General features: G+C 31.9%; 1 protein-coding gene across 2 annotated transcripts in view; it reads left to right on the top strand.

The window, feature by feature from the left end:
• LOC149805046 (uncharacterized) overlaps nt 1-25195 on the top strand; it is a 46393-nt gene extending 21198 nt beyond the window's left edge. The window contains exons 7-13 of one of the 2 annotated variants that reach the window (XM_089946872.1): nt 70-271; nt 1639-1687; nt 5646-5784; nt 6399-6413; nt 11236-11402; nt 19578-19664; nt 21132-25195. In XM_089946872.1, the coding sequence (XP_089802998.1) occupies nt 70-271; nt 1639-1687; nt 5646-5784; nt 6399-6413; nt 11236-11402; nt 19578-19664; nt 21132-21866 (1394 nt within the window). In that variant the 3' untranslated portion in view covers nt 21867-25195. The remainder of the gene's footprint in view (nt 1-69; nt 272-1638; nt 1688-5645; nt 5785-6398; nt 6414-11235; nt 11403-19577; nt 19665-21131) is intronic. The other variant, XM_089946881.1, reaches the window with a different exon arrangement.

The raw sequence follows: 25195 nt of genomic DNA on the forward strand, positions 1-25195 counted from the left end.
GTACGTATAAAGAGAAAAAGTCACATTTCATAATGGTCATTTTTTATTTGAATATTTTCCTTCTTGCAGACTACATGGTGGAGGTCATAACAGGAAATAAACAATTGGCAGGCACAGATGCACAGATTTTTTTGACTGTATTTGGTACTGAAGGAGTGAGCAAGAAAATTCATTTAATTGATAAAACACCTGGTTTAAAATGCTTTGAGAGGGGCAGAGTAGACCATTTTAAATTTAAAATGTTTGATCTGGGAGAGCTCAAGAAAATAAGGTGAGTTTTAGGTTTGTTATGACTACTATAGCTCTTATGAAATTTGTTTCATTCACCCATCATCCTATTAGTACCAATCAAACTAAACCTTATTGAATTAGTGCAGAAGTGTTTAAGCTGTAACTGGCTTGCTTTCATTGAGGAGTAGGTCTTGTATTCCTGATTGCTTCAGTCAGTTAAATATAGATGTACCCTACATTAATTTATCCCTTTTTGTAGTATGACTTGCAGATTTATGCTGATTGCTTCAGTCATTTAAATATAGATGTTCCTTTCATTACTTTATCTCTTTTTGTAGTATGACTTACAGATTTATACTGAAGTATTTGCTAGAAGAAAAAGAATGTGATACTGAAACACACTATGAACATGAGAAACATGGGTTACATCGTTAAGATACAGAGATGGTATATGCTGTATATAATGCATTTCATAAAAGCTCATTTCATTTTTTTAACAATGAAGAAGCTGAGATTTGGTTCTAAAATATGCTATAGCATAAAAAAGAAAATTGAAACTGTTTTATTTATCTCTAATCCATACTATCAGGGATGGACCTAGAGGATAGTACATGAGTGGTCATTTCAAATGAAAGTTACATGATGAAAAAATACTGATTTTATATGACCATTCTCCGAACAAGTGCAGTGAAATTATTTTGTAATGCATATGGATGCCTCTGTCATTACACCTTTCCTTCGCATGATGCTATAACTTTACATGTGATGTCATATGTTATTACATGTGTTACATTATTAATTATGATATGGGTATATTGACATAACACACTATTCAGGTTATAAATGTATATGTGGCTACATGTATAGGGTTATATTGCATACTGTATGGTATGGGATAGATCATGATTAATTATGCACATTTAACATGTCCTAAGGTCAAAGGTTAGAGTTACAAAATAAATCTTTTAAAAGTTGAATTATCAAAATTATCTTAGAATCATGCAATAGCTTTACATATATTGTTTTCACAATGCTGACGATTAAAGTCAGCTGCACTAAACTTATTTCTGTCAGGAGATTTCCTTTTAAGTACAAACTTAATGGTAAAGTGTATACATGTATAATACAAATTAAAATCACCATTTTCGTTTAATATTGAAAATAGATTAAACAGCTTTACATGGAGTTCATGAATATATGATATGTAGAAAGTATTCCTGAAAGGGACATGCTTGTGTCCTTTATCAGAAATGTTTAGACATTGTTTTATTTGCATTAGATCATATGTATTTAGATTAATAGTTTAACAAAATATCCTTGGAAAGTAAACATAAAGGATACTTCATCATATATTATTTGATATATTATGCTTTAGGCATTTACATGAAATATTTCTTTTTTGTTAAGAATTGAACAAGATGGCAGTGGGTTTGCTCCTGGATGGAATCTTGATAGGGTAAGCAAGTATAGCATTTTTGCAATGACGAAAACTATCCAAGAAAGTTACTATGAGTCATGTGATCAGTATATTTTTACCAGTTATTAAATGCTGGATACTGGTAACCAAATTTTACAAATTGACTGGAGAGACTAAACAGCATTTCAGACATAATATGAAAAATAGTTAATCAAGTTGATCATCATTGATCAGATAAAGTCTTTGTTGTAACAGGTATTTTCATGAACTCAGTTTCCATGCTAAATTAGTAGAACTTCATACCTGCCAAGACGTGGCATGTAACATGAAAGACACAATTTTGTACTACCATTCCCCTGCCCCCACACACATGCAGTCACAAGGCAAGATTTAACATGGTTGTGGCTAATAGCAGTTTAGTACATGGACACAGAAAATGAAGATCACAAAATATATCCAGAAATGTTATATTGTGAAATAAGTTTTATAGCAGATTTTGGGCATTATTCTAGGCTTTGTTTTTGAAATAAAAATAAAATAAAAAATATTTTACTGAAATAAAATAAAAATACAAAGCACAGTGGTATTTATAGGGTAACAGTCATAAAACATAGCATATAGTTTGTTTATGATGATGGTGATATTTGGATTAATATTGCTTTTTGGCAGCAACTATTACTGTTGGTTTCTTGTAACATTTTTGTTATTGTATCAAGACCAGACAGATTTATTTAGGTACTTGAATCAATAATTTATTTGTATTAAATTTTTTTCCATAAATTTAGAATTCTTGTTAAATATATAGTCTGCAAGATCAAGTGAACTATATAAACTAAAACTTTTTATTCAGTATACATTTGCATTGACCTAGACTGTGAGCAATTACCACCCTTTCAACCACAAGATAGTTGGCAGATATGGAACTATTGCTTGAAAAAACCTTGCTAATATGTGTTTATTACTGTTGGTGCTACTTTATGATATGCATGTATGCACCTTCAAATAAATCTTCAATGAAACATTTTCAAGAGAGTATGGTTTTAGTCTGTGTTCCAAAGTATACCATATATAGTCACTTCTAAGTTGAGTCCCACTGCAAACAACCTAATGTGCCTGCAGATTAGAGTCTATGTTGTGTGTTCTACTGATTACTCCTAACAAACAGCATAGAACCCAGATCTACCAGTATGTTATGCACAAGCAGATCTGGATCTGTGCAGTTTGCAGGTGGACTCATAAGTAAGTATATACAGTATGCAATGGAATGATATAATTTTTTGGCAGCCATTTTAACACTGAACATTTTAAAATTTGCATACAGGGAATATATACATTAGCACAGCTCACAAGTGTGTCATTACACATTTATTATGAATCTTTGTTTCATGACTGAACTCTGTGTATTTTCTATATGTCATTCAAGCTGACTTTATATGGAAACTCTAAAGCAGGAGATTGTTTTGTCTCACTGCCATATATCAGTCTCACATATAAGACTTGTATATTCCGATGATATTTTTAACTGCGTTGTTTATCTAGATAGCTTGTCAGATCACATGAAATGGATGGAACAAAAGCAGCCTGATCAATTGTGTTGCAGTATATTATCCAAAAGTGTGAAGATTCGTCTTAAAAACAAACCCACAAAAAGGACACTTCATTAGTAAGATAATATTTTATAAATACATTTTGTTAAAAATTAGCAAATGTTACATCCTTATGAGGGACATTTTGTAGTCCCCTTAATGTTCTTTATAATCCGGTCTCCCTTGAGTAATTTCTTGTGATCTGCTTTGAAGTCTAGTGATCTGGGGACATGATGATATTTTGTGTTTGTTAATAACATTAAGTACAGTCTGGGGAAATGATGATATTTTGTGTCTGTTAATAACATTAAGTACAGTCTGGGGACATGATGATTTTTTGTGTTTGTTAATAACATTAAGTACAGTCTGGGGAAATGATATTTTGTGTCTGTTAATAACATTAAGTACAGTCTGGGGAAATGATGATATTTTGTGTCTGTTAATAACATTAAGTACAGTCTGGGGACATGATGATTTTTTGTGTTTGTTAATAACATTAAGTACAGTCTGGGGAAATGATATTTTGTGTCTGTTAATAACATTAAGTACAGTCTGGGGAAATGATGATATTTTGTGTCTGTTAATAACATTAAGTACAGTCTGGGGACATGATGATTTTTTGTGTTTGTTAATAACATTAAGTACAGTCTGGGGAAATGATATTTTGTGTCTGTTAATAACATTAAGTACAGTCTGGGGACATGATGATTTTTTGTGTTTGTTAATAACATTAAGTACAATCTGGGGAAATGATATTTTGTGTCTGTTAATAACATTAAGTACAGTTAAGATTAAACTTGAATGTGCACTCTTTGTGCTTAGTGTTTCATCTAGGATTAAACATCAGATTGCACCTGGACTAAACCCCATAGTGAACATCTGAGTAATAGTTAATGAACTTTTAGTGCTCTACAACTTACCTGTATTGCAAAATGTCGACAGTTTACATGTGTGAACAAAGTATCAGTCATTTGTAAATATTTAGCAATTCTTGTGAATATTTAGTTATTCATTAAGGTCATCTATTGCTTTGGTTGATATAATAATGTCTATAGCAGCAATGAAATTATCCATTCAGTTTCTTTTGATTTTCTTAATTCTTTTGCTCATCTGGATATCTTTCTGTCTGTTTATTCACATGATTTTGTGTGATCATTTTGATATATCTAGTAAACTGAATCATTTATTAGTTGAATGGTTTATTCTTATTTAAATTTCTTTATTCTTTTATTTGATCATTAGGTTATTGATTTGTATATGGAATCAAGAAGGAAGAATAATGCATAGAGATTGAACTGAGAAGCATAATATTTTAAGTCTTGTATTTATTATACAGGTTATATTTTAGTAGTTTATCTCCTAATGGAAAATAAAAGATACATGGATTATGAATATATTTGCCAACATAGACAGTTTTTTTAAGTTAAATTCCAATTTTATAAATTAAAGTAAATTCATGTTGACTACATGCCATTTATGATTAATTTAGCATTAATTTAGCTTCATTTGTGTAAGGATTTTTGTCATTGCAGCTTTGATTGCAGATGAAGTTGCTTAATCTAATAGCAATCCTATTTTAACCTTGTTTTAAGACACTCACTGTGCCAATAAGGGCTTGCAATGCATGTTCCCAGGTGCAGTTTGCAAGATTAATTGGGTTGCTTATATATTTAAGTTTGAAAATCAACTTAGATATTACATGCTTTTCTGTGGAAGTTGATTGTAACATAAATTAGGTTCTAAATAGAATTTTATATGACAAAACTTAATGATCATCTGTGGAATGGTTGTGATTATTCATACAAAGGGAGAGTAAAAAAGAATAATAATTAACATCTCAGACATCATGATACACTGACAATCTGTACCTCAAAAGATGATGATGATGATGATGTTGATGACAATGATGATGATGATGGAGATTTTCTTTCATGCTGGTTTCTGTTTGTATATTTCAAGATGTCAGATGGTATAATAACCACAAGATACAGCCTATTTTGTGTGATACAAAGTATAGAACAAATATTTATTTAAATAAAAATAAAAATCTAATTCTGTGAATTATCATGGTTTTATGAAAAAAGTATAAAAAATTTGTTGGTACTTAAATTCGAAGTTTATAGAATGTGTTCTGTTGTTTTTAAAGATTGTTCAATGTTTGTTGTGCATTCATTCATTTATAAATGCTTTGTCTTTATTATAATTTTGTGAATTAATTCATTTAGTTTGCAGTTATATAGAAACATGTATATTGTTATGGTTAAAGATATTAATCTGGACTGTAAAACCTGTAGTTCACTAGTATCTAAATTGTTTACTTTGCTGTACATATCTAGTTTAAGTATAGTGAGCAAGGTGTGAACAAGGGTGTCGAGTTAAGTTTTTAACCAGACTGTTGCTTTGTTTCATAGGTAGTAATAAATTCAGTCAACAAGCCAAAAGAAAAGTACTACTTCGTATATCGAGGATGGATTGCAAAAGACATTGGAGATGGAAGGTTATGGCGTGAAATTAAAGGCACAAAAACCATTCCCAAATTGGTTCAACATGGTAAGGTCATGGACTACTAAACCGGTTTTGATGATGTTTAATTGAAACCATGCCATGTCAGGTCTTAATATTTATGTATTATTTATGTTTAGGTGGTATGTACTAGGACAGTCATTTCACTTCAAGCTGATAATCATTAATTTTAAGCTATCTGCAATTAAGTTAAATGATGTTTTGATGTGTTTAAATTATCAGTTTATTTGCTTTAGGCATGTGTATTTCAACACAAAACAGTAACAAAATGTTTCACCAATGGTTCATTTTGCGAATTCTTTTATAGGCATTGACCACTCATATTAAAAAAAGCAAAGTTAAATAATTAAAGACAATGTGGACTAGAACGTTGAGCGTCCTTGCCTAACAGCTCTTTGATCTGTCAGAAGCAAAAGCTTAGATTTAATGAGGATCTATTTGAATACTGGTCTAAACAATTTTGAATTGTTAAGTAATCTTTTGGAAAAAGTTCACAGTGAGATGGAAAATAAAGTGCTTTTTTTCTTCATTGCAACTCATTTAAAGTTTCTGTTCCAAAATTAAATTAAATTCTTCAACAATGATTAATGATTAAGTACTTAATCATGAACAGGTGTTAGATTTTTTATTCTTTTATTTAGCAGCACGTTCAAGAGGTAAAACAAGTTTTTGTGTAATTTTCTTTTTATACAATTTACAGAGTGATATCTTTTCATGTTCATGCACCTGTGTGTTTATGTGATTTAAATGTGAATATGTTCATATACCTGTGTGTTTATGTGATTTAAATGTGAATATGTTCGTATACCTGTGTGTTTATGTGATTTATATGTGAATATGTTCATATACCTGTGTGTTTATGTGATTTAAATGTGAATATGTTCATATACCTGGTAGTATTAAGCTTGTCCATCCCTCTTACATTGTTATACAGTAAATATAATGCAATATTCTTGTGTGTCCAAAATCTTTTCATGGGCTGTATTGAAACTTAGCAGACAGTATTGACTGAAGGTACTTTATAAATGATCGACTCTTCAATAGTTTGCTGTGGCATAAAAGAATTTGCATATTTTAGCAAATGAGTTGTGTTGTGCTCTATGTCAGTACAAATAGTGTTGAAATCATTTGTGTGCAAAATGAACTTGGTAATTTTATCCACATTTCAGAATACTATCATGAAAAATCAATGAGGTGCAAACATGGAAGAATGCTAATTCTTGCATACAACTACTCCAACAACATAGGATAAATTGCCCTGAAATCTAGCAGACATAATTGACATTCTGTCTTAATGCTGAAATTATCCTTTCTTAGTGTTATGCCCCTTTATATCCATTTTGAATGTTCTATTGCATGTTCATACATACAAGCATAGATTCTACCAGAGTTGCTGCTCTTTTCCTCTCACAGTACTCATAGAGGTTGACCGTGGGTGGAGGGATCCGTATCCTATGGACAAAATTTCTAGTCATCTTCTGCTTGTTCCTTTATGCTGCCAGATTTTTTATTGTTTTTGCCATTTGCATTTTACTGCTTAATAAGATGGTTTAGAAACACATCAAAGACTTAAATTTTTTAGGTTAATCAGATGTACATATAAGAAGCAACTAATTACAGTGTTTAATTATTTAGGGAAACATTTTACGGTAACCTTTTGTAAAAATGTATGACTTTTACTACCCAGAAATGGTTTATACAATCAATTCAGGATTGCCAATATATACAGATCAGTTGTACACAAGTCAGGCAGTCACATTATTGATGCAAGCATTATGCTTTTATTGTAATGTCCACATATATTGGCTGAACACATTGATTATACAGTGAAACCCCTCACAATCAAACCTTCATTAAACTGAAATCCCCTTGAGACCAAAATCTTTTTTGAGTCCCAAACGAAACCCATCAACTCCAAATAGTAAAACAAATTTCGATCTCAGATATCAATTTTACACTTAAACACTCACTTTAAAACTACTTCAATCTTGGAAAGTTAATTTAGCTGCTAAATTCTTAACACATGCTGGAACAGCTTAATTACAGTTAGCAAGTACTGTTGTAAGCTTATTGGTGAGACGAAAACCTGGAAACTGTGTCATTGGCATGCAAGGTTAAACAATACTTGACACATGTGCTGACACAGATTAGGGCTGATAATAAGCAGATTTGAAGTCTTTGTACCATAAAAAAGAACCAACTTTGAAGGTGAATTATTTAATAATAATAATAATTTAAGAAAGACTATGTTTATCTGCTTATTATATAAGTGTGATTAATTGTATTCATTTTGTATACTCTTAAATAAAAAGGTAATTAAATAATTGCTTTATTAACCAGGCATTTGGTTGATGATAGAGATCATCAAGATTCATTTAATTGACTTTAATGGGTAAAAATCACTCCATACCTATATATTTATGTAGTCATGTTAGTAATTTGTCTTCATGTTAAGATGTCAGAAAGGCCAGTTGAGTGTCATAGTATTGAACTATCCATATAGGATAAAATTAGTCTGATCAGTGAGGAAGAATCTTTGCCTAAACCTTCACACCAGAATCTAGGGAAACATTTGCCATAGGAACATCTACTCCTTCAGACATTATAAAGAATTTAACAAGAATGAATTTGAAAACAACAGTGATGCAAACAATCATAAAGTGTTAAAACAAAGGCCTGCAAATTTGACAAACTGAATGATCATCTATCACAAATGTTTAGCCAAGCAAGGATGTAAAACATTCCAATGTCAGACCTTATAATGAATGAAAAGGCATATTATTTTGCCAGAGAAATAGCAATTGTGGACTTTAAAGCATATAAATGATGGTTAAAACATTGGTAAACATGCCACTTTATAAAGGGATTCAGTGTCTGTGGCTAGAATGTGAGTTTTGACATAGAGATAGTGGAAGAATATTGTGACAGAATACCAGAAATTATTTGTGGATATACTCCTAATAACGTATTTAATTGTGATTAGACCTCACGTTTTTTCTGTGCACATACTGACAAAACTTTGTCAGTGAAAGGATAAAAGAGCTACATTTTCATTTAATATTTTTAAAAACTAATAGCTTTCTTAGGTTTTTTACTCATACACACAATCACTATTGTTTTCTCATAATTCGTTTCTTCCTCTCTCATCGCATATATGCATAGAAAAAGACATATTTTTAGACATCTGTGAAACCCTCAGTACTGAAAACCTTTCAAAGAGAAATTGTTTGGAGGTCCCAGAGGTGTTTTGGTGTAAGGGATTTCACTGTATTAACATTCACTGCAGTAATATTATAGCCATCAAAATAAAAAGAGATGTGAAAAGTCAGGATTACACTCTAAGGATTTTTTAAAATCATAAATAGGAAAAAGAATATGGTATAATTACTGTATGCTCTTAAAATATATACTCTTGTATAAGTCAATTCCATCTGCAAACTTCACAGACCCAGACCTTCCATTGCATTATTCACTGGGAGATCTAGTTCTGTGCAGTTTGTAAGGAGTAAGCAGTTTAACAGACAATATGGATCTGATCTGCCAGCACATTATATAATAAAGATCAAGGTTTATGTTGTTTGCTCTTGGACACAACTTACAAGTGAGTATATATTGGTAGTGTGGGTGGAATTGAGTTTTCACTTGTTTGGGTGGAAAAAGTAATTATGCCTTTTCACTTTTAGGGTGCACAAAATGGTTATATTATTTCACTTGTTTGGTTGGAAAAAAAGAAAAAAAATATATATACATACACAAGCTATTGGAAACTATTATATTTTTTAAATAATGGAAATAGAATTATTGCCATCAGAACTCATTAATTGTTTAAGTGGACCCATTCCTTATATGGTTTTCATGACAGATTATGAAATTGTAATTAAAGACACGAGGGGAATACCCACACATCATGTGAATTATTTTGAATAATGTAATTTATAATAGTATAATCTATTTTTCTTGTTTTCTTGCTGATGTATTTGTTTTCCTCTTCTTACACATTAAATGTTAATTTTACTGTGCTTGTTCTTTGCTTGATTTTTAAATTCATTTTCCTTATTGGAAGTGATTTGTTTATGCATGCAAGCTTCATTGTGCAAATCTATAAATTGGTATGTTTCCATCAGTTTGCTTATAATCTATAAATTGGTATGTTTCCATCAGTTTGCTTATAATCTATAAATTGGTATGTTTCCATCAGTTTGCTTATAATCTATAAATTGGTATGTTTCCATCAGTTTGCTTATAATCTCATCAAATTTTAATTTGCAAATTGAATCTTTCTGATCTTACAATTTTGGAAATTTTTCAGTAATAAATAAGGCATGTACTCACCTTGATAATCATGTTTCTATTAAGTAATAGTTTTCAATGGATATAGTCATAAACAAAAACAAAAGACCTTGTGACTTGATTTGGCCAGTATTCCCATGAAAATTAGACTTATAAAGTTGAAAGGATGAAATGAATTACCCTTTTAAAAACAATTTAATGCAAATATCTTCTTTGAATTATGTACATTTTATAAACTCTCAAAAGCCTAGTTGGCCAGCCATGTTAACATATTCATCACAATGGGTTACCTACCTCCTTTGTTCAGGATAGCATCACTACCACATTGATGTAAATTCAGTGGTAAAATGCCACTGAGGTGAAAACTGTATGCTTAGATAACTGCATTACACTCAATTTAGACTGCAGTTCAGTTGTTGCAGTCTTTTCTCTTCAATGGCTTTAGTGCAGAATAGGAAGATGTTTGCTCAGTATGTAGGAGGAAAAATTAAGGACATCTTTACTTGCAGTGATGGAGGACAAATTCAGGTTTCAAGATAGCATTTGGCATGCATCACAAATATACTGATGGTGTCATAGTGAAAAGCCTCTGAGGCTACAAAGTCTGTTCCCCCCCCCAAGTTTTGTTTGGATTTTATCTGTTTAAATAGATATAATGTAGGATCTAGTCAACATGCTTATGTATTAATGCTCAAAGTTAATGTACTAAGGGAGACAAAACAGCCATCCAGTAGTGATCTATTCTGGAAGAGGATGAGATGTGAGGTGTGTGCCATATAAAGGCGTTAACACACATTAGTCGGGTGAATGAATTTTTTTTATTTTTATTATGAAATGAAACTATACCAGACTGTGTGATGATGGAGCATGGGCTGATCAGGGGAGAATTAATAGAATAAACTTAAATTAAGAAGAGTTTCTAATGATACTTTTATGTCTCACAATGAAGATGTCCTTTATGTCTTACAACAAAAATGTCTTTTTATGTCTTACAACAAATATGTCCTTTATGTCTTACATCAAATATGTCCTTTATGTCTTACAACAAAAATGTCTTTTTATGTCTTACAACAAAGATGTCCTTTATGTCTTACATCAAATATGTCTTATATGTCTTACAACAAATATGTCCTTTATGTCTTGCAACAAATATGTCCTTTATGCTTATTTGTCTGATATCTGTTACAGGGACAAAGATAAAATATGAAGTGACTGTAAAAACCGGTGATGTGAAGTTTGCAGGAACAGATGCCAATGTTTTCATTCGTTTTTGTGGTTCGGCTGGACAAACTGACAAACTCAAACTGGACAACAGTAAGAACAACTTTGAGAGAGACATGATTGATGAATTTGTGGTAAGAATTAGATTTAAGTTCAACTTTCACTTGCTCAATTTTTCATTGCAGTTACAGCATTTTTTAAGATTACAAATTATGTAATTAAAATACTATGTAAATTTTTAAATTTACAGATAATTCATCATTAATTTTAATATAATTTAGCACATGTTGTTTGGAACAGTCTATGACAGACATCTAAAGGCCAGTGAAATGTGTTTGATTTAAGTGACTTTTTTATCTGTTGAATTTTGACATAGCAAACTAGTTAGAACATGACATATCTTTGCATGAGGTTTGGGTTTTGTCTTAATTATCCTCTAGCAAAGTTGTATTACACAGGTGTTATGTAATTAACACTGTTGCCCCAGGTGCAATCAGAGAGAAGTAAACAGACCAGCACAAAACACATGTAACAAAAAAAATAAATCAAGATTACTGTTGTTGTTGTTGTAGGGTTTAACGCCATTTTTCAGCACATGATAGGCTATACATTGCGGCCAGTATTAATGGTGGAGGAAGAACCTGGGAAATCCCCCGGAAAGAACCACCAACCCTCGAGAAGCTACTGGCAAGCTTTCTCACATACCCACATTGGCTGAATCTGAGACTCGAACCCAAGCAGACAGAGGTGAGATGGCAGTGATCCGTAACGGAGAGTGCTTTAAACCACTTGGCCACTCGTGGCCCCTCAATCAAGGTTAGCATGTATTTAGATGTATATGAACTGATTGCCATATGTGATTATTTATGAGTCCAACTGCAGTTACACAGAGCCAGATCTGCTATTGTATAATGTGCCAGCAGATTTGGGTCAGTACAGTTTCTTAGGAGTAATCATTAGATCATACAACATAGACCCTGTTCTGCTGATGAATTATGTGATGATGAATCAGGGTCTTTGTTGTTTGCAATTTGACTTAACTTGTAACTGTTGTACATGAGTATATATATGGTATATTACCTGGAAGAGAGTAGTTTACATGGTTCTGTTGAACAAGAGGTGTGCTAAATATAATCATCAGGCACGCTAACTGGTAGCGAACATAAGATACAGATTGCCTGCACTATATAGTTAAATATGCAACCCAATTGTTCTCAATGCAACAACTGCTGCATGTCAGCCCTGTACATTTCATTCTGAGTGCCCCTGGAATTAATATGAATGTATCAACTTTTGCATTTGCTCATTACAACTTTGTCAGATCTATTTAAAGCCAACATGTTTTCCATTTAATTTTCTGTGTCAAATTTCTTGGTAAATATGCAAACCTTTCCTTTCAAACAAATTGAAAAAGAAAGGGAATAAAAACATAAATTGTATTGACATTTGATACTTTGTTTAATGTACATAAAAATTTATTATAATCAGGTTTCACTACTTTATCTTTTTATATAACAATAAGAGACAAGTGAGAGAACTTCTTTTAACAGATATACTTCATCTGCATTCTATAAACTTATATCACTTTTTCTACAATATCTTTTTGTAAAGTACTTTTTATGTTCTGCTCATTTCCATCAAATTCTTTCAATTTCCTGTCCTGACTTCATTTTTGACATAATGACACAAGGTTCAGTGGAAGAGTACATTTTTATAGAAATATATTTCCATCCTAGAAATTTGGAAGACCCACACAGCAATTAATGTATTAGCTTACCATCTACATGGTTCCATTATTATGACATGGGAGTCATGGAGTATACCACCTCATTGTGAAACTGCTCTATAATAAAGTATTATATATGTATACTTGATTATAAGTTACCCCACTTCCCTTTTAGGGCTGCAGAAAGCTAATTTTTCTTTTGCCCTTCTTTAAGTCCGGGTGGATTTTGCAAGTTCATCTGACAGGGGGACTTGTCATTAGTGAGTCAGTTGCACTTTGGAAAAATGAACAAGCAAAATTGAACAGATAGATAGATAAACAGATAGGACAAATAAAGACAAAATAAGTGTAAAGTACAATTATAAAATTGAAAGCTTGCATTTTGTCCACCTTCCAGTCTTAAAATCAATAGAAATCCATAATGCTTGACATTTTATATTCTTTTATAAGATAAATCAATGAATTCTATTAGAAGTCACATCCCAGAATTATCTGATTCACAGTATCCTGTCATATCTTCATTTTAAAACATCTGACCAGATAAAGTTCTGAAATCCTCCACCATCATATAGTCATTGTAAACATCATCCAACTCTGATTCCTCGTTTTTACTGTTAGATGTGGGTGCTTATATGGAGACTGAGGTTGGACTCTGTAAGTGACAGACCATACAGTCTGTGAAATCTATGAAAGAATGCAACTGAACAGGTGTCAGTTGTGCTGCAAGATCAAAGGGAGTTGAAATAACCAACCTTTGTTACTTGGCATTGAACAATTATCAAATTGGTGGCTTGATCAAAGGGTTGACATGCAAGAAATAAAAAGGGTTCTGCTAAAAGATTATGATCAAATATGTACAGGATGTTGTAGATCTTTTCTTGGCACTGAACAAGTATCAAATTCATGGGTCATTCAAAACAAATGATAGTCTGAAAACAAAGTGAGCGCTGCCATTGCAAGCCACAGGTTTATCGTCCCACATGCACTGGCAGATAATCTGGGGAATACCACTTGGGAATTACATCTGGCTTATGAAAAAGAAAAGTATGCATTAAATAAAAACTTTTATTACATTGCACATAAACAGTGTTTATACAGCAAAACACAAACACTGGCATCATAACAGAAAATGTATTATAGTGAAGGACTCTTTATTGAGAGAGTACTGTAAAAATAACACCTGATTAATACATATGTATAGCTTTAACAAAATTAACATTAATATAGGATTAAGTATCATAGAAATTATGACATAACATTCAGATTAATTTATATTGTATTATCACATCATAAAAAGTCACAAAGTGAAATAACACTAGCAGTGCCACATATTAAAAACTTTGAGTATTTCAATGTCAGTAGTTATATCATTACTATAATCTCAGTATTGTGTTCATCATACATAATACTAATGAATCTTGTTACAATATATAATACTGTTATAACTTGCTGCAGTGAGTTACTATTATATAACTTGCTGAGTATGTGGCATATTATTATTATTACATAATAAGATTCATGTGATAAATTTAATGCAGTCAACTTACAATATAATCACATTCATGGCAACAGAATATTCGTGTTATGAAAGAATTTTAAAAAAATATGAATGTAATAATTTCTGTTACTTTTTACCTTTAGAACAAAATACTCATCTCCCAACATTTGCTGGTAATGAAGATTCAAATTCCCTACATGAGCATAGACAACTAATTCAAGTTCTGTAGACTGTAATGTAATAAAATATGACTAAATTACTATACCTTTATGGTAAGATCATGCAAATTCTCTAAATGAGCATAGACAACTAATTTAAGTTCCATAGACTGTAATGTAACTATTTGACTAAATTACTATACCTTTATGGTAAGGTCATGCAAATTCTGTAAATGAGCATAGACAACTAATTCAAGTTCCATAGACTGTAATGTAACTATTTGACTAAATTACTATACCTTTATGGTAAGATTGGCAAATCATGCTACATCTTATGAATTATTTATCCAATAGGAAATTTTAAAAACAAAAAATATAATATGCTGCCTGCCTCATTTTTAGCCAAAATCCCCTTGTATTTGCCCACATTGAAAATCCAGATCTCCCTGTTTACATCCAGTCATCCAGTTGAACCTGTGTGGTAACTGACAAGATCAAAATGGTTTTATGTTCAAGGCTACTGATAAATACAGTTTACCCATATGCAGGTTCGTTTGAAAAGTGTTAATATTTTTTTCCAGTTATTATTTTTAGCAAATGAGCAACCTTCTTTCTTTTAAATGTGGTATTTGATATACCGGTACCACTACACACTGGTTGATTCCATAGCTCATAAAATAATTAGTTGCCTGTGATCTAAAGTCACATATTGATTTCATAATAGTTATTTATAGTCAGCAACACTTTCCTTTAAACCTCTTGCATGAGCATAGTTGCATTGAAGTTACCATTTTGAAGATACAGTATCAAGGAATTATTTTAAATGCCTGCTGAAATTATAAATTGATCACACTTCACACAATAGAATCAGTTTCCCTTTTAAACTACTTAGCATAAAGAAGTATTTAAAGTTCTGTATGGATATACAGTGCATATTGTAGGCTAAATGAATTTTAATGCAAATTGCAAAATGACTGACAAAGAGAAGTAATCCAGGATTATTTACAGAGGCTCCAAATTTATATATAAATATATTGAAAACTTTGCATTTGTCAAAACATTACTCAACATCATTGAATGTGTTCATTGTGCACACATAAAATCATTGCATTTGCCTTTATTCCTTTAATGGGGAATGTCTGGGAAATGTTTATGTGAAAGATGTGTGTGTGTGTGTGTGTGTTTGTGTGTGTGTGTGTGTGTGTGTGTGTGTGTGTACAGTGACTGCCGTAGAGAAAGGGAATTAAATCTTGTAACCCATTCATCATTCTTCACAGACTTCAGTTTTCACAATGTTTGAGAATCAGAGCAGTCCCTTTTGGTGTTAATGAAATCCCAAGTTAAATGTTTATGTGATTATCACAGGAAAATTGTTCATCTAACTCTTGCAACATTGTTCCTGATGCAGAGAGATCCATCCATAATAAGATCAATCAAACATTTGAGAAAATTAAAGAAATTAAAGAAAATCATAAAAAAATTATCATAAATAAATTGCGTGTGTGTATGATTTGGATTTTTTTACATAGCTTTAACAATTTTACAGTCATTTTGCTATGATGTCTGCAGTGTGGCAGTTTATAGTGATGTCTAGCACTGGGGCATCATGCCGCAGACATGTAGCACAATGTCCCACTCAGTCACATTATCCTAACACCAGGCCAACAAGTCCTAACACTAACCTCTTAATGCTGAGTACAAAGCAAGGCAGCTGTTAGTACTATTTTTGTAAGTCTTTGGTATGACTCGGCTGGGGATCAAACCCACGACCTCCCGCATCCGAGGCAGACGCTCTAATTACTAGGCCAAATTAAAGATGCAAGATACAACACCCTAATTGATAGTCATCATGCAGCCTGTTATTGGTCTTATTTTATACTGGTAGATGTACACAGTTTGACAAAAGGGGAAAATGCGATATTTTTATACAGTATTGTACACATTTAAAATCCCTGGCATTTACTTAATTGTAGTCTAATACCTTTGAAGGCAATGTGCTTGAATTTATGACATGCAGGTTCTTGGGGACCTGTATTATTAATAGCACTGCTGAGAAAAACAAATACGTAACATTTTATTATGCAATCTCCAGATAGCTGTTTCCAATGTAGCTAGAAATTGGTGATGTAAGTAAAAAATATCTAAAACTTACACTGCAGACAACTTATTCATAAAATTTCAAAGTCAGCCAAACTGGCAGATAAAACAGGCAAGAAAGGGCTTGTGCATATTTTATCTGCTATGGTTTTGTGGTAATATCATAATGTCAGCAAATTGCACTTAATCTTATTAAGAGGAAACTTTTTAAACAATTAAATGTTGTTATTTTAACCCAAAAATCCATTATAGTTGCCCAATATAACAATCCAGTCCAGTGAGATATCCTCATTTATATCTGTAGTGACAGTAATAGAATTGAAACCATATTAGGTTAAAACCAAGCAGTGCATACAGTTTGCCCATACACCATCTTCTTTTCAATTTGTTTTTTTTGTTGCAGTATCTTTTATAACCAATGAAGAACCTTTATTTTTTTTACATATACAGCATTTGATATACCACCACACATTGACTGGTTCTGTAGCTCTTAAAAGCATTTGTTGCCTGTGACCATATACATTATTTTTTGCAGTGATTCAAACAATCCTATGTAAATTTTAAAAAAAATATTTAAAGTGTATGAATGTGGATTACATTTTAAGACTAATTCAAATAAGATTAAATATATCACATTAAATATGCAGTCTAGAATTATATTTTTAAGCTATATTTCACTCATTTACATATGGGTCAAAACATGACTTTACAAAAGCAGATTAGTTGGAAGAACAAATTTGACTGAAAGCCATCTTTTTTCTTATACAGACAGTTGACTGTACATATATTTAATGCATACTGATGGAAAATCTTCTAAATTCCTTTAAAGCATACAGTGAATTATCAGGTATTTTTTTTTACATGTATCAACTATTTTAACCAAATATATTTGTTAAAAATGTCTTATTTGTCTTAGTTGCTTTAAATGTTTTTGTGATTTATTTGCAAGTTAGAAATGTCAAGGATTCATGTAAAACATTTTTGTAAAACCTCTCACTGAAGCATAAGGTATGGCTAGATTTGAAGCCTTCATATTTTGTATGCACATTCTGTTTCAGACCCAGACATGCATACCATATTGTCTATAATTTGTTATGCACTTTATATTAATTGGTTATATGTATTCATTATTTTTCAGGTCAAAAATTAATTTCTGTTGTCTTCAGAACATACAGGTTTCACAATTTTAGTTAGATAAGCTTTTCTGTACCAAAATATGGAGGATGCAAAAGGTACAATTTGTATGGATTGATCGTGTATGAAAAAAAAGAGTTTTTAGCATGCCTGTTATTAATTAGGCATGGGATAGAAAGCACTGTTGACTGCTAATACACCTTTAGGAAAACAAGCTGGAATACCATTTTGAACCATACAGTAAAAGGAATAGAATATCCCACTATGATTATAGTTAATGTATTATTTGTGACAGCAATGGATTTGTGATTGTTTTCTTTTTCATTTTTCTTAATTTGAAGAGATTTAAAACTTGTTTTTTTTTCCTATTTCAAATTTATGTAATTTAAAAAACATTGAAACTTCTAGAGTCTTTTTCTTGGTTTGGTCCCCAGAAAGACACTCACACAGACAATATCCCCAGAAAGACACTCACTTGAAAGACACCCCCAGAAAAACACTTATACGGACATGGTCTCCAGAAAGACGCTCACACAGCTTGGTCCTCAGAAAGACACTAACACAGGCTTAGAACTATTTGGGTCTTATTCAGTTTATGAGTGTAAATATAATTTATTTTCTAGATATATCAGTTGCATGTTATGTTTTTCATGTTTAACATTACTGCTTCTGTCAGTTATAAATTTAAAGTTTTCTTTTGTATATCTTTTTAATTTATAGTTTGTAAATATGTATGTATCTATGCACATATGTACGTATATATATACATACATACATACATACATACATACATACATACATTAAACACACACACATAGATACATACATAGATACATACATACATACATACATACATACATACATACATACATACATACATGGCTGTTAGTGCTATGATGTAGATAATTATAAACAGGTTAATAAGCTGAGGAGGTAAGATAGCACAAGGAAGTGTTAATAAAAGGGTCTAAAATAAAACCTTTTTATTATTAAAAATTGCAGGCATGAGATTGTACATATAATACCTAACTGGAATAATTGGATTGTAATTCAATTGTCTCTCTAACTGAATTTAATTTTCTTTTACTTAAATTAATTATAGTTTTGCTTGCACATCCCATTTTCTTAGTTTTATTTCATATCTGTAATCACTGTCAACCAGTTTTTAATCAATGTTCTGCTACTTACATTTACATGTTTCAATAGTTTTATTTTGTACAAAACCAATATTTTCATAAATTACAAATTTAAAAAAGTAATCTTAGAAACTTACCACCTTAATTGTGATGAATCTCCTTTGCTTATTTACTATGCATTTCTGATTGTAAACTGCATAGACTCAGGTCTGACATCACATAAAGATGATTGCTTGTTAAATACCAGTTTATTTAACTTTAAAAAATAATATTTTTGCATAATAAACAATCAAAGTAACCACATAAAAATTGCATTGGCTGTTTATGGTTTACTCAGTTGGTTATATTTATGATTCCATATAAACAGTATAGACCTTGATCCTATGACTCATTATGCTATGTTAGACCTGGGTCTACAGTGTCAGCAGTTGTATATAAATAGATGCACGTCACTATGGTAATATGACTACTTGTGGTCCTTGCATAATAACTAGAATAATATTAGTATGTTTATAATATATACTGACACAGATTTAGATTTTTTTAATATTATTTTTCAGCTTGATGCAGAAAATGTGGGGCCACTGACAAAAATTGTGATTGGCCATGATAACTTTGGACCAGGAGCAGGATGGTTTTTAGACCATGTATGTTTTCAATAAACTTTGTATTTGACAAACTAATTCTTCTTTTGGGAAATATTTAATTAATCATACTATATAGCAATTACAGTGACCTATTTAAGATAGTCAACTTTGGGTCTAGCTAAAACTATCTGTTGTATGGAGGTTGCAATTACATGAGGGTTAATTTTTTTCATTGAATCAATTTTGATGCATTCAAAACTGTACCTATCTTACAGAGAAGTTTGTTAGAGCAGGTTTAACTGAACATTTAATTTGTTTTTATCTTAACCAATATTTTTGTTCTACCTAAAATAGCTGTACTTTCTAATTAGAAAATGCTAGAACATCCCATTGCATTGCTGTTAATATTGCAGTCCATCTTTGTTATTGCTGTTGCGCTGCCAGGAAAGAGTTCTGTAAATCATGAATGCCCCAGTAAAACAAGCTGTAAATGGATATATTTACTTTAGTGTATGTAAACCTGGCTGGCATCTTGATGGGGTTGGGTGGAGGGAAGACATCATGCGTGAATTAACGTTAGTGTATGTAAACCTGGCTGGCATCTTGATGGGGTTGGGGGGAGGGAAGACATCATGCATGTATTAACTTTAGCAAATGTAAACCTGGATGGCATTCTGATGGGGTTGGGGGAGGGAGGACATCATGTGTGTACATAGGGATGTTGATGGTTAAACATTTTGACTATTCACCATGAGAATGTAACAAAGTAAAATTTTGTTTTAAATAGGCGTAGACACATGGAATTACATTTATGGGGGGGGGAGAAGAATGAGGAATAAGTGGAAGGAGAACAAATGTCCATCACCTATGATAGACATCTATCATCAAGGGGTGTTGGACAAGTTGTAGATTCCTGGTTTTTGTATGGGGTTTTGGTTTGAAAAGGGTGGTTCATTTTTACTTAATATGACCATATTTCTCTATCACTGAAAAATGAACCATTTCAACTTTACTGAATCTGAAAATGTGCATATTTTTAGAAGTTTATAAGATTATAGAAATAATCTCAAAGCTTTTCTTTCAAGCGCAAAGGCAAACAGAACTCCATTAGTATATACTGTACTTTGATCTTATATGGTCAAATATATATATGTATTTTATGAGGAACTTGGTAGATATTAGGTTTCAGTAAAAGCAGAAAAAAATTAATAGAGTGGAAGAAAGAATATTGTTTGCCAAGATTATAAACAAGTAGTAACAAAATGTTTTGAATCAACAACAGGAAAAAAAATTAAGAATGGGAGAAAGAAAGGGAGAAAGAAGTAGAAGTGTCAACTCAAATTCCATCTCTGCCGAAAATCATTTATGTGAAAAAAAATTTTGTGTTTGATCAGTGAAAAGTTACAAAGGAAGGATTGAAAACTATCTTCATCCATTGTAAATCTCTGATGCTAAATAAATACCATCATATGTACTCTCAGACAAATTATAAAGTTGTTTTATGACTAGCATGTATTTATCTTTAAGGTTCAGGTGAGAAGACATATACCAAGGGATGAAGTAATTCAGAGAGTGAGGGCTGCAAAAAAGAAACTAAAAGAAAAGCAAAAGAAGATAAAAGAGAAAAAAGAAGACAAGCTTGATGATGTTAACAAGAAACTTTCAAAACTTTCTATGAGAGATAAAAAAAGAAAATCAGAAAGAGGTTATGATGACTCAGACAAAAATGATGAAGGAACTAATAATAAAAGAGATAGAAAACTTAAGCATGACGAGAGGTCATTGCTGTCAGGTTCAAGGAGATCATTGGCAAGGATTTTAAGTCACATAGAAGAAGAAGAAGAAGATGAGGAGGAGGAGGAGTCCGAGGAGGAGTCAGATGATGATAAGAGTGATGAATACTCTAAAAAACACTTGCAACAACTTCAAAGGCCAAGCAGTGGTAGAGGAAGACAGCAGTTAGCTAGCAAAAGGTCTGAAGTTTCAGACGATGAAGATGACAGTTACAGAAAGAGAATCAAGTCCACTTCAAAGGATGGGAAAAAAACACCACCAGAAAAGAGGAAATTTAGAAGTAGAAGTGCAAGTGCAATCATGCTGGAGAAAGAGGCAGAAGAGGATGATGATGATGCTGGAACTAGAGTGCCTCTGTATGAAGTATACTTTTTCCCATGTCACAAATGGCTAGCAAGGGATGAAGAGGATGGGCTGACTGTTAGAGAACTAGAAGTAGAAAAGAAGACCACATATTATAGGGACTGATTATTTTTCCACTTGATTTCTGCTCACATTACCTCTCAATCACATTCATCAAACATAGAAGATTTCATTAGGTTTTAAAATTAACTTGAAATATTGAAGCACAAAACATTAGTGTAAGCAAGGCTTTAAAAATGGCAAATCTAGTGCTTGGCTCTTCTACAAAAGCATTTTTTTTTCAATATTACCATACAATAAATTTGGAAAAACATCTTTGCAAAACTAGATGTCCTTCTCTGAGTATGTTTAGACTTTTATTAATTATCTTCTATACATTTGCAGACCATAACATTTCTCCATAGCACTCATAAAATGTTCTGATGTGTGCAGAAGAATCACAAAATATAAGAGACATAAAGGTGAAAATTGGTAATGGCATAATTCTTTTAGCCTCATAATTGCTCAGACTTCTTTTTTTTTTACTCATTGCACATTTTCATAATAATATATATTTTGCTTTATTTGTTATAGAATTTATAATTTCTTGCAGCATACTTCATTGACACACATTTTTTTATGTTGTACATTTATTTAAATCATTTATATCTCTAATATTTTATCAAAACACACAATGTAGTCTTCTACAATGTAGCCTTCACATATGATTCGGATCAACTGCATCAGTATGTTCTTGGGAAGGGCAGCTAACTCCTGCACTAGAATCAGGCTGGTTGCCTCCATGTGTCCTTGGGAAGGAAAGTTAACTCCCACACAAAATTCAAGTTAGCTGACTCCAGTGTGTCCTTGGGAAATGCAGTTAGCTCTAACACAAACTTGTTAGCTCCTACACACAGACCGTTTCTCAGCTGCCTCAATGTGGCACCTCCCACACACAATTTGGGCTGGCTGTTTCCACATATCCTTGAGAAGTGCAGTTTGCTCCCACAGGTCTCTCTTCAGAGCATACTCTTCTCTCACAGGATTTGATTTTTGGGCTTTGACTTTAGTATGCTTCAATGGGCATCATGAATGGTACTTAGTTCGTCATCTAACAATGCAAATGGCTTCAATAATGGATGAAAAGAGTTTTACACAAGCTTTAATAATTTCATACAATTTTTTCCCTATTAACATGGATAGAACACATACAACTCACCTCAAAGGGTCAAAGTGAATATACAGTCTGTAATCAGTGACAGCATCCACTTACAATAAAAACAGCAACCATCCTGAGCATATGTTCAAGTCAAGAATAGTAGGTGCCATTCGTTCCTAGTTCAGTACATATTGACATGCATACAAAAACCACCTTTTCAAAATAACGAATTCTAATGGATCCTACCCATACATTACTCCTTCATATTGTATATTTTTAACTACTAATCTCTGGGATGAGCAGAAACTTGAGAATTAAAGAACTTACTTAGAAATCTCATAATACACTCATGCCATTCAGCAATTAAATGAGTAAGGGCTGAATTCCTATTGTTTTATATGTACAGCATTGATTGAAGGCAAGTGTCGTGTCCTTAACATTTGAGCTGTTACATATTAGAGTGACTGAGAGAGAGAGAGAAAGAGAGAATCTTAAAGACAGTATGCACTTTTTATGTAACATTTCAAGTTGATTTGTACTAGTTTCATCAGAGATTCATGAAAATATGTCTCAGGTAGATAAACATTTTAACCCTATTTATAACTTAGCCTGCTCACATTTTTATTTCATTGGCATTACATGACATTCAGTTTTAGCTCACCTAGCCATGTAAACATATGGTATGGCTTCCATCATCCATTGTGTATTTGGCAACAATAGCTTGTTACCACTCTGAGAACCTTATTTCTGATCAGTTTGTTGAGAACAGCTTTATATAATCAAGATCTCAGATGAGTTCAGTGATGAGTTTTCGGTATCTGAGATGCGTACAGTTAAGAGCAAGATCCATGCATATTATTGAGGTGATCTTGCATGTGATTGGCTGATCTCGTCCACACTTTAGTCACTACTTCTGATTTGGTTTGATCATACTTGTTCAAAAACTTTTTTTTATCAAGATTTCCTATTAGTTTTATTATTTGTGATATCTATTCATATTCATGAGGTGATCTTGAATCCAATTGGCTGATCTATTTCTTACCTGATTTTAATGTTGGTTTGTACAACCTTGAAAAATCCTCAAATTTTAGGGTTTGCCTTAAAAACTTCTTAAAAATTTGAAACAGTTACATTTAACCATGAAAGGTCCTTTGTTGAAAAACTTGTTGAATTTTTCCCAAATTCCTTGAATTTGTCTGAAAAAATACAAAATATTACAATTTAATAAAATATATAAACTTTTAAATATTTTTATTTACATATTTTTGCAATAAAAGGATAATGCTTAAAGAAATAAAATGTGATAAAATTGGATGGACCAAATGACACATGACTTGGGTATGTACCAGATGGAATAGTGTCCTATTGCTGCAGTGGCATACTGTTTTATATATTGTACTTTTGTACCTATTTATGCAGTGATAGACAAAGTAATATACTGAGAAATTTCAGTTGTAGAAAGCAAAAAAACACTCCATGAAAACGTTTTTGGAAGTCCTTGCAAACTCTTTGAAAAGTCCTCAGAAATAGCTTTCTGGGCTGTATGAAAATTTTTAATTAAATTTGGTCAATAGGCAGATATCATCATGATGCTGGATGAGTTTTTTTATGAGTGAGACCTGTACATATTTATGAGGTGAAGTTACATTTGATTTGGCTGAATCTTTTTATCACTCCAGACACTGTATGTTTGATACATTTTGGATCAAACTTCATAAATAGGCTTATATCATCAAGAGATCTGTTCAGAATTATTATGAGTGAGATCCATGCATATTAATGACTTTGTTTTTTGTCTGACTCAACACTTTTACAACTATTATTTTTTAATTAGTCTTATATCATCAGTATTTTGGATGAGTTTACTTATGATCAAAGTTGATGCATATTTTTGAGGTAATCTTATATCTGATTGGCTGAGCTAGTTACCCCTCTAGGCATCAAATTTAATTGGATTTTGCTCTAACTTGGTAAAAAAATGATTTATATTTTCATTGTCTTAGGTTCTATAATAAGTGAGATCTACACATATTAATGAGATCTTACTTCTGATTGGCTGAATGTGCTACCTCCTTAGATTTATATACACCTCTCCCTCAATAACTTGCGCACATCAGGGTCCAAAAAGATCAACCGCACTATAAGTGAGGCGCGCGTTATCGAGGGACCTATAATAAAAGCCAAAGCCAATAAAGGGATCAATGTAAAGGCAAAAGGGTGGGTGGGCAGGTTATAATGTTGAATACTCAATTTATAATCGTGCTGAGATTAACTATGAATAAATATCTCTTCATAA

This window comes from Sinohyriopsis cumingii, chromosome 2 (assembly GCF_028554795.1).
Source record: "Sinohyriopsis cumingii isolate HCF-2022 chromosome 2, ASM2855479v2, whole genome shotgun sequence".
In the NCBI taxonomy this organism is placed as follows: Eukaryota; Metazoa; Mollusca; class Bivalvia; order Unionida; family Unionidae; genus Sinohyriopsis; species Sinohyriopsis cumingii.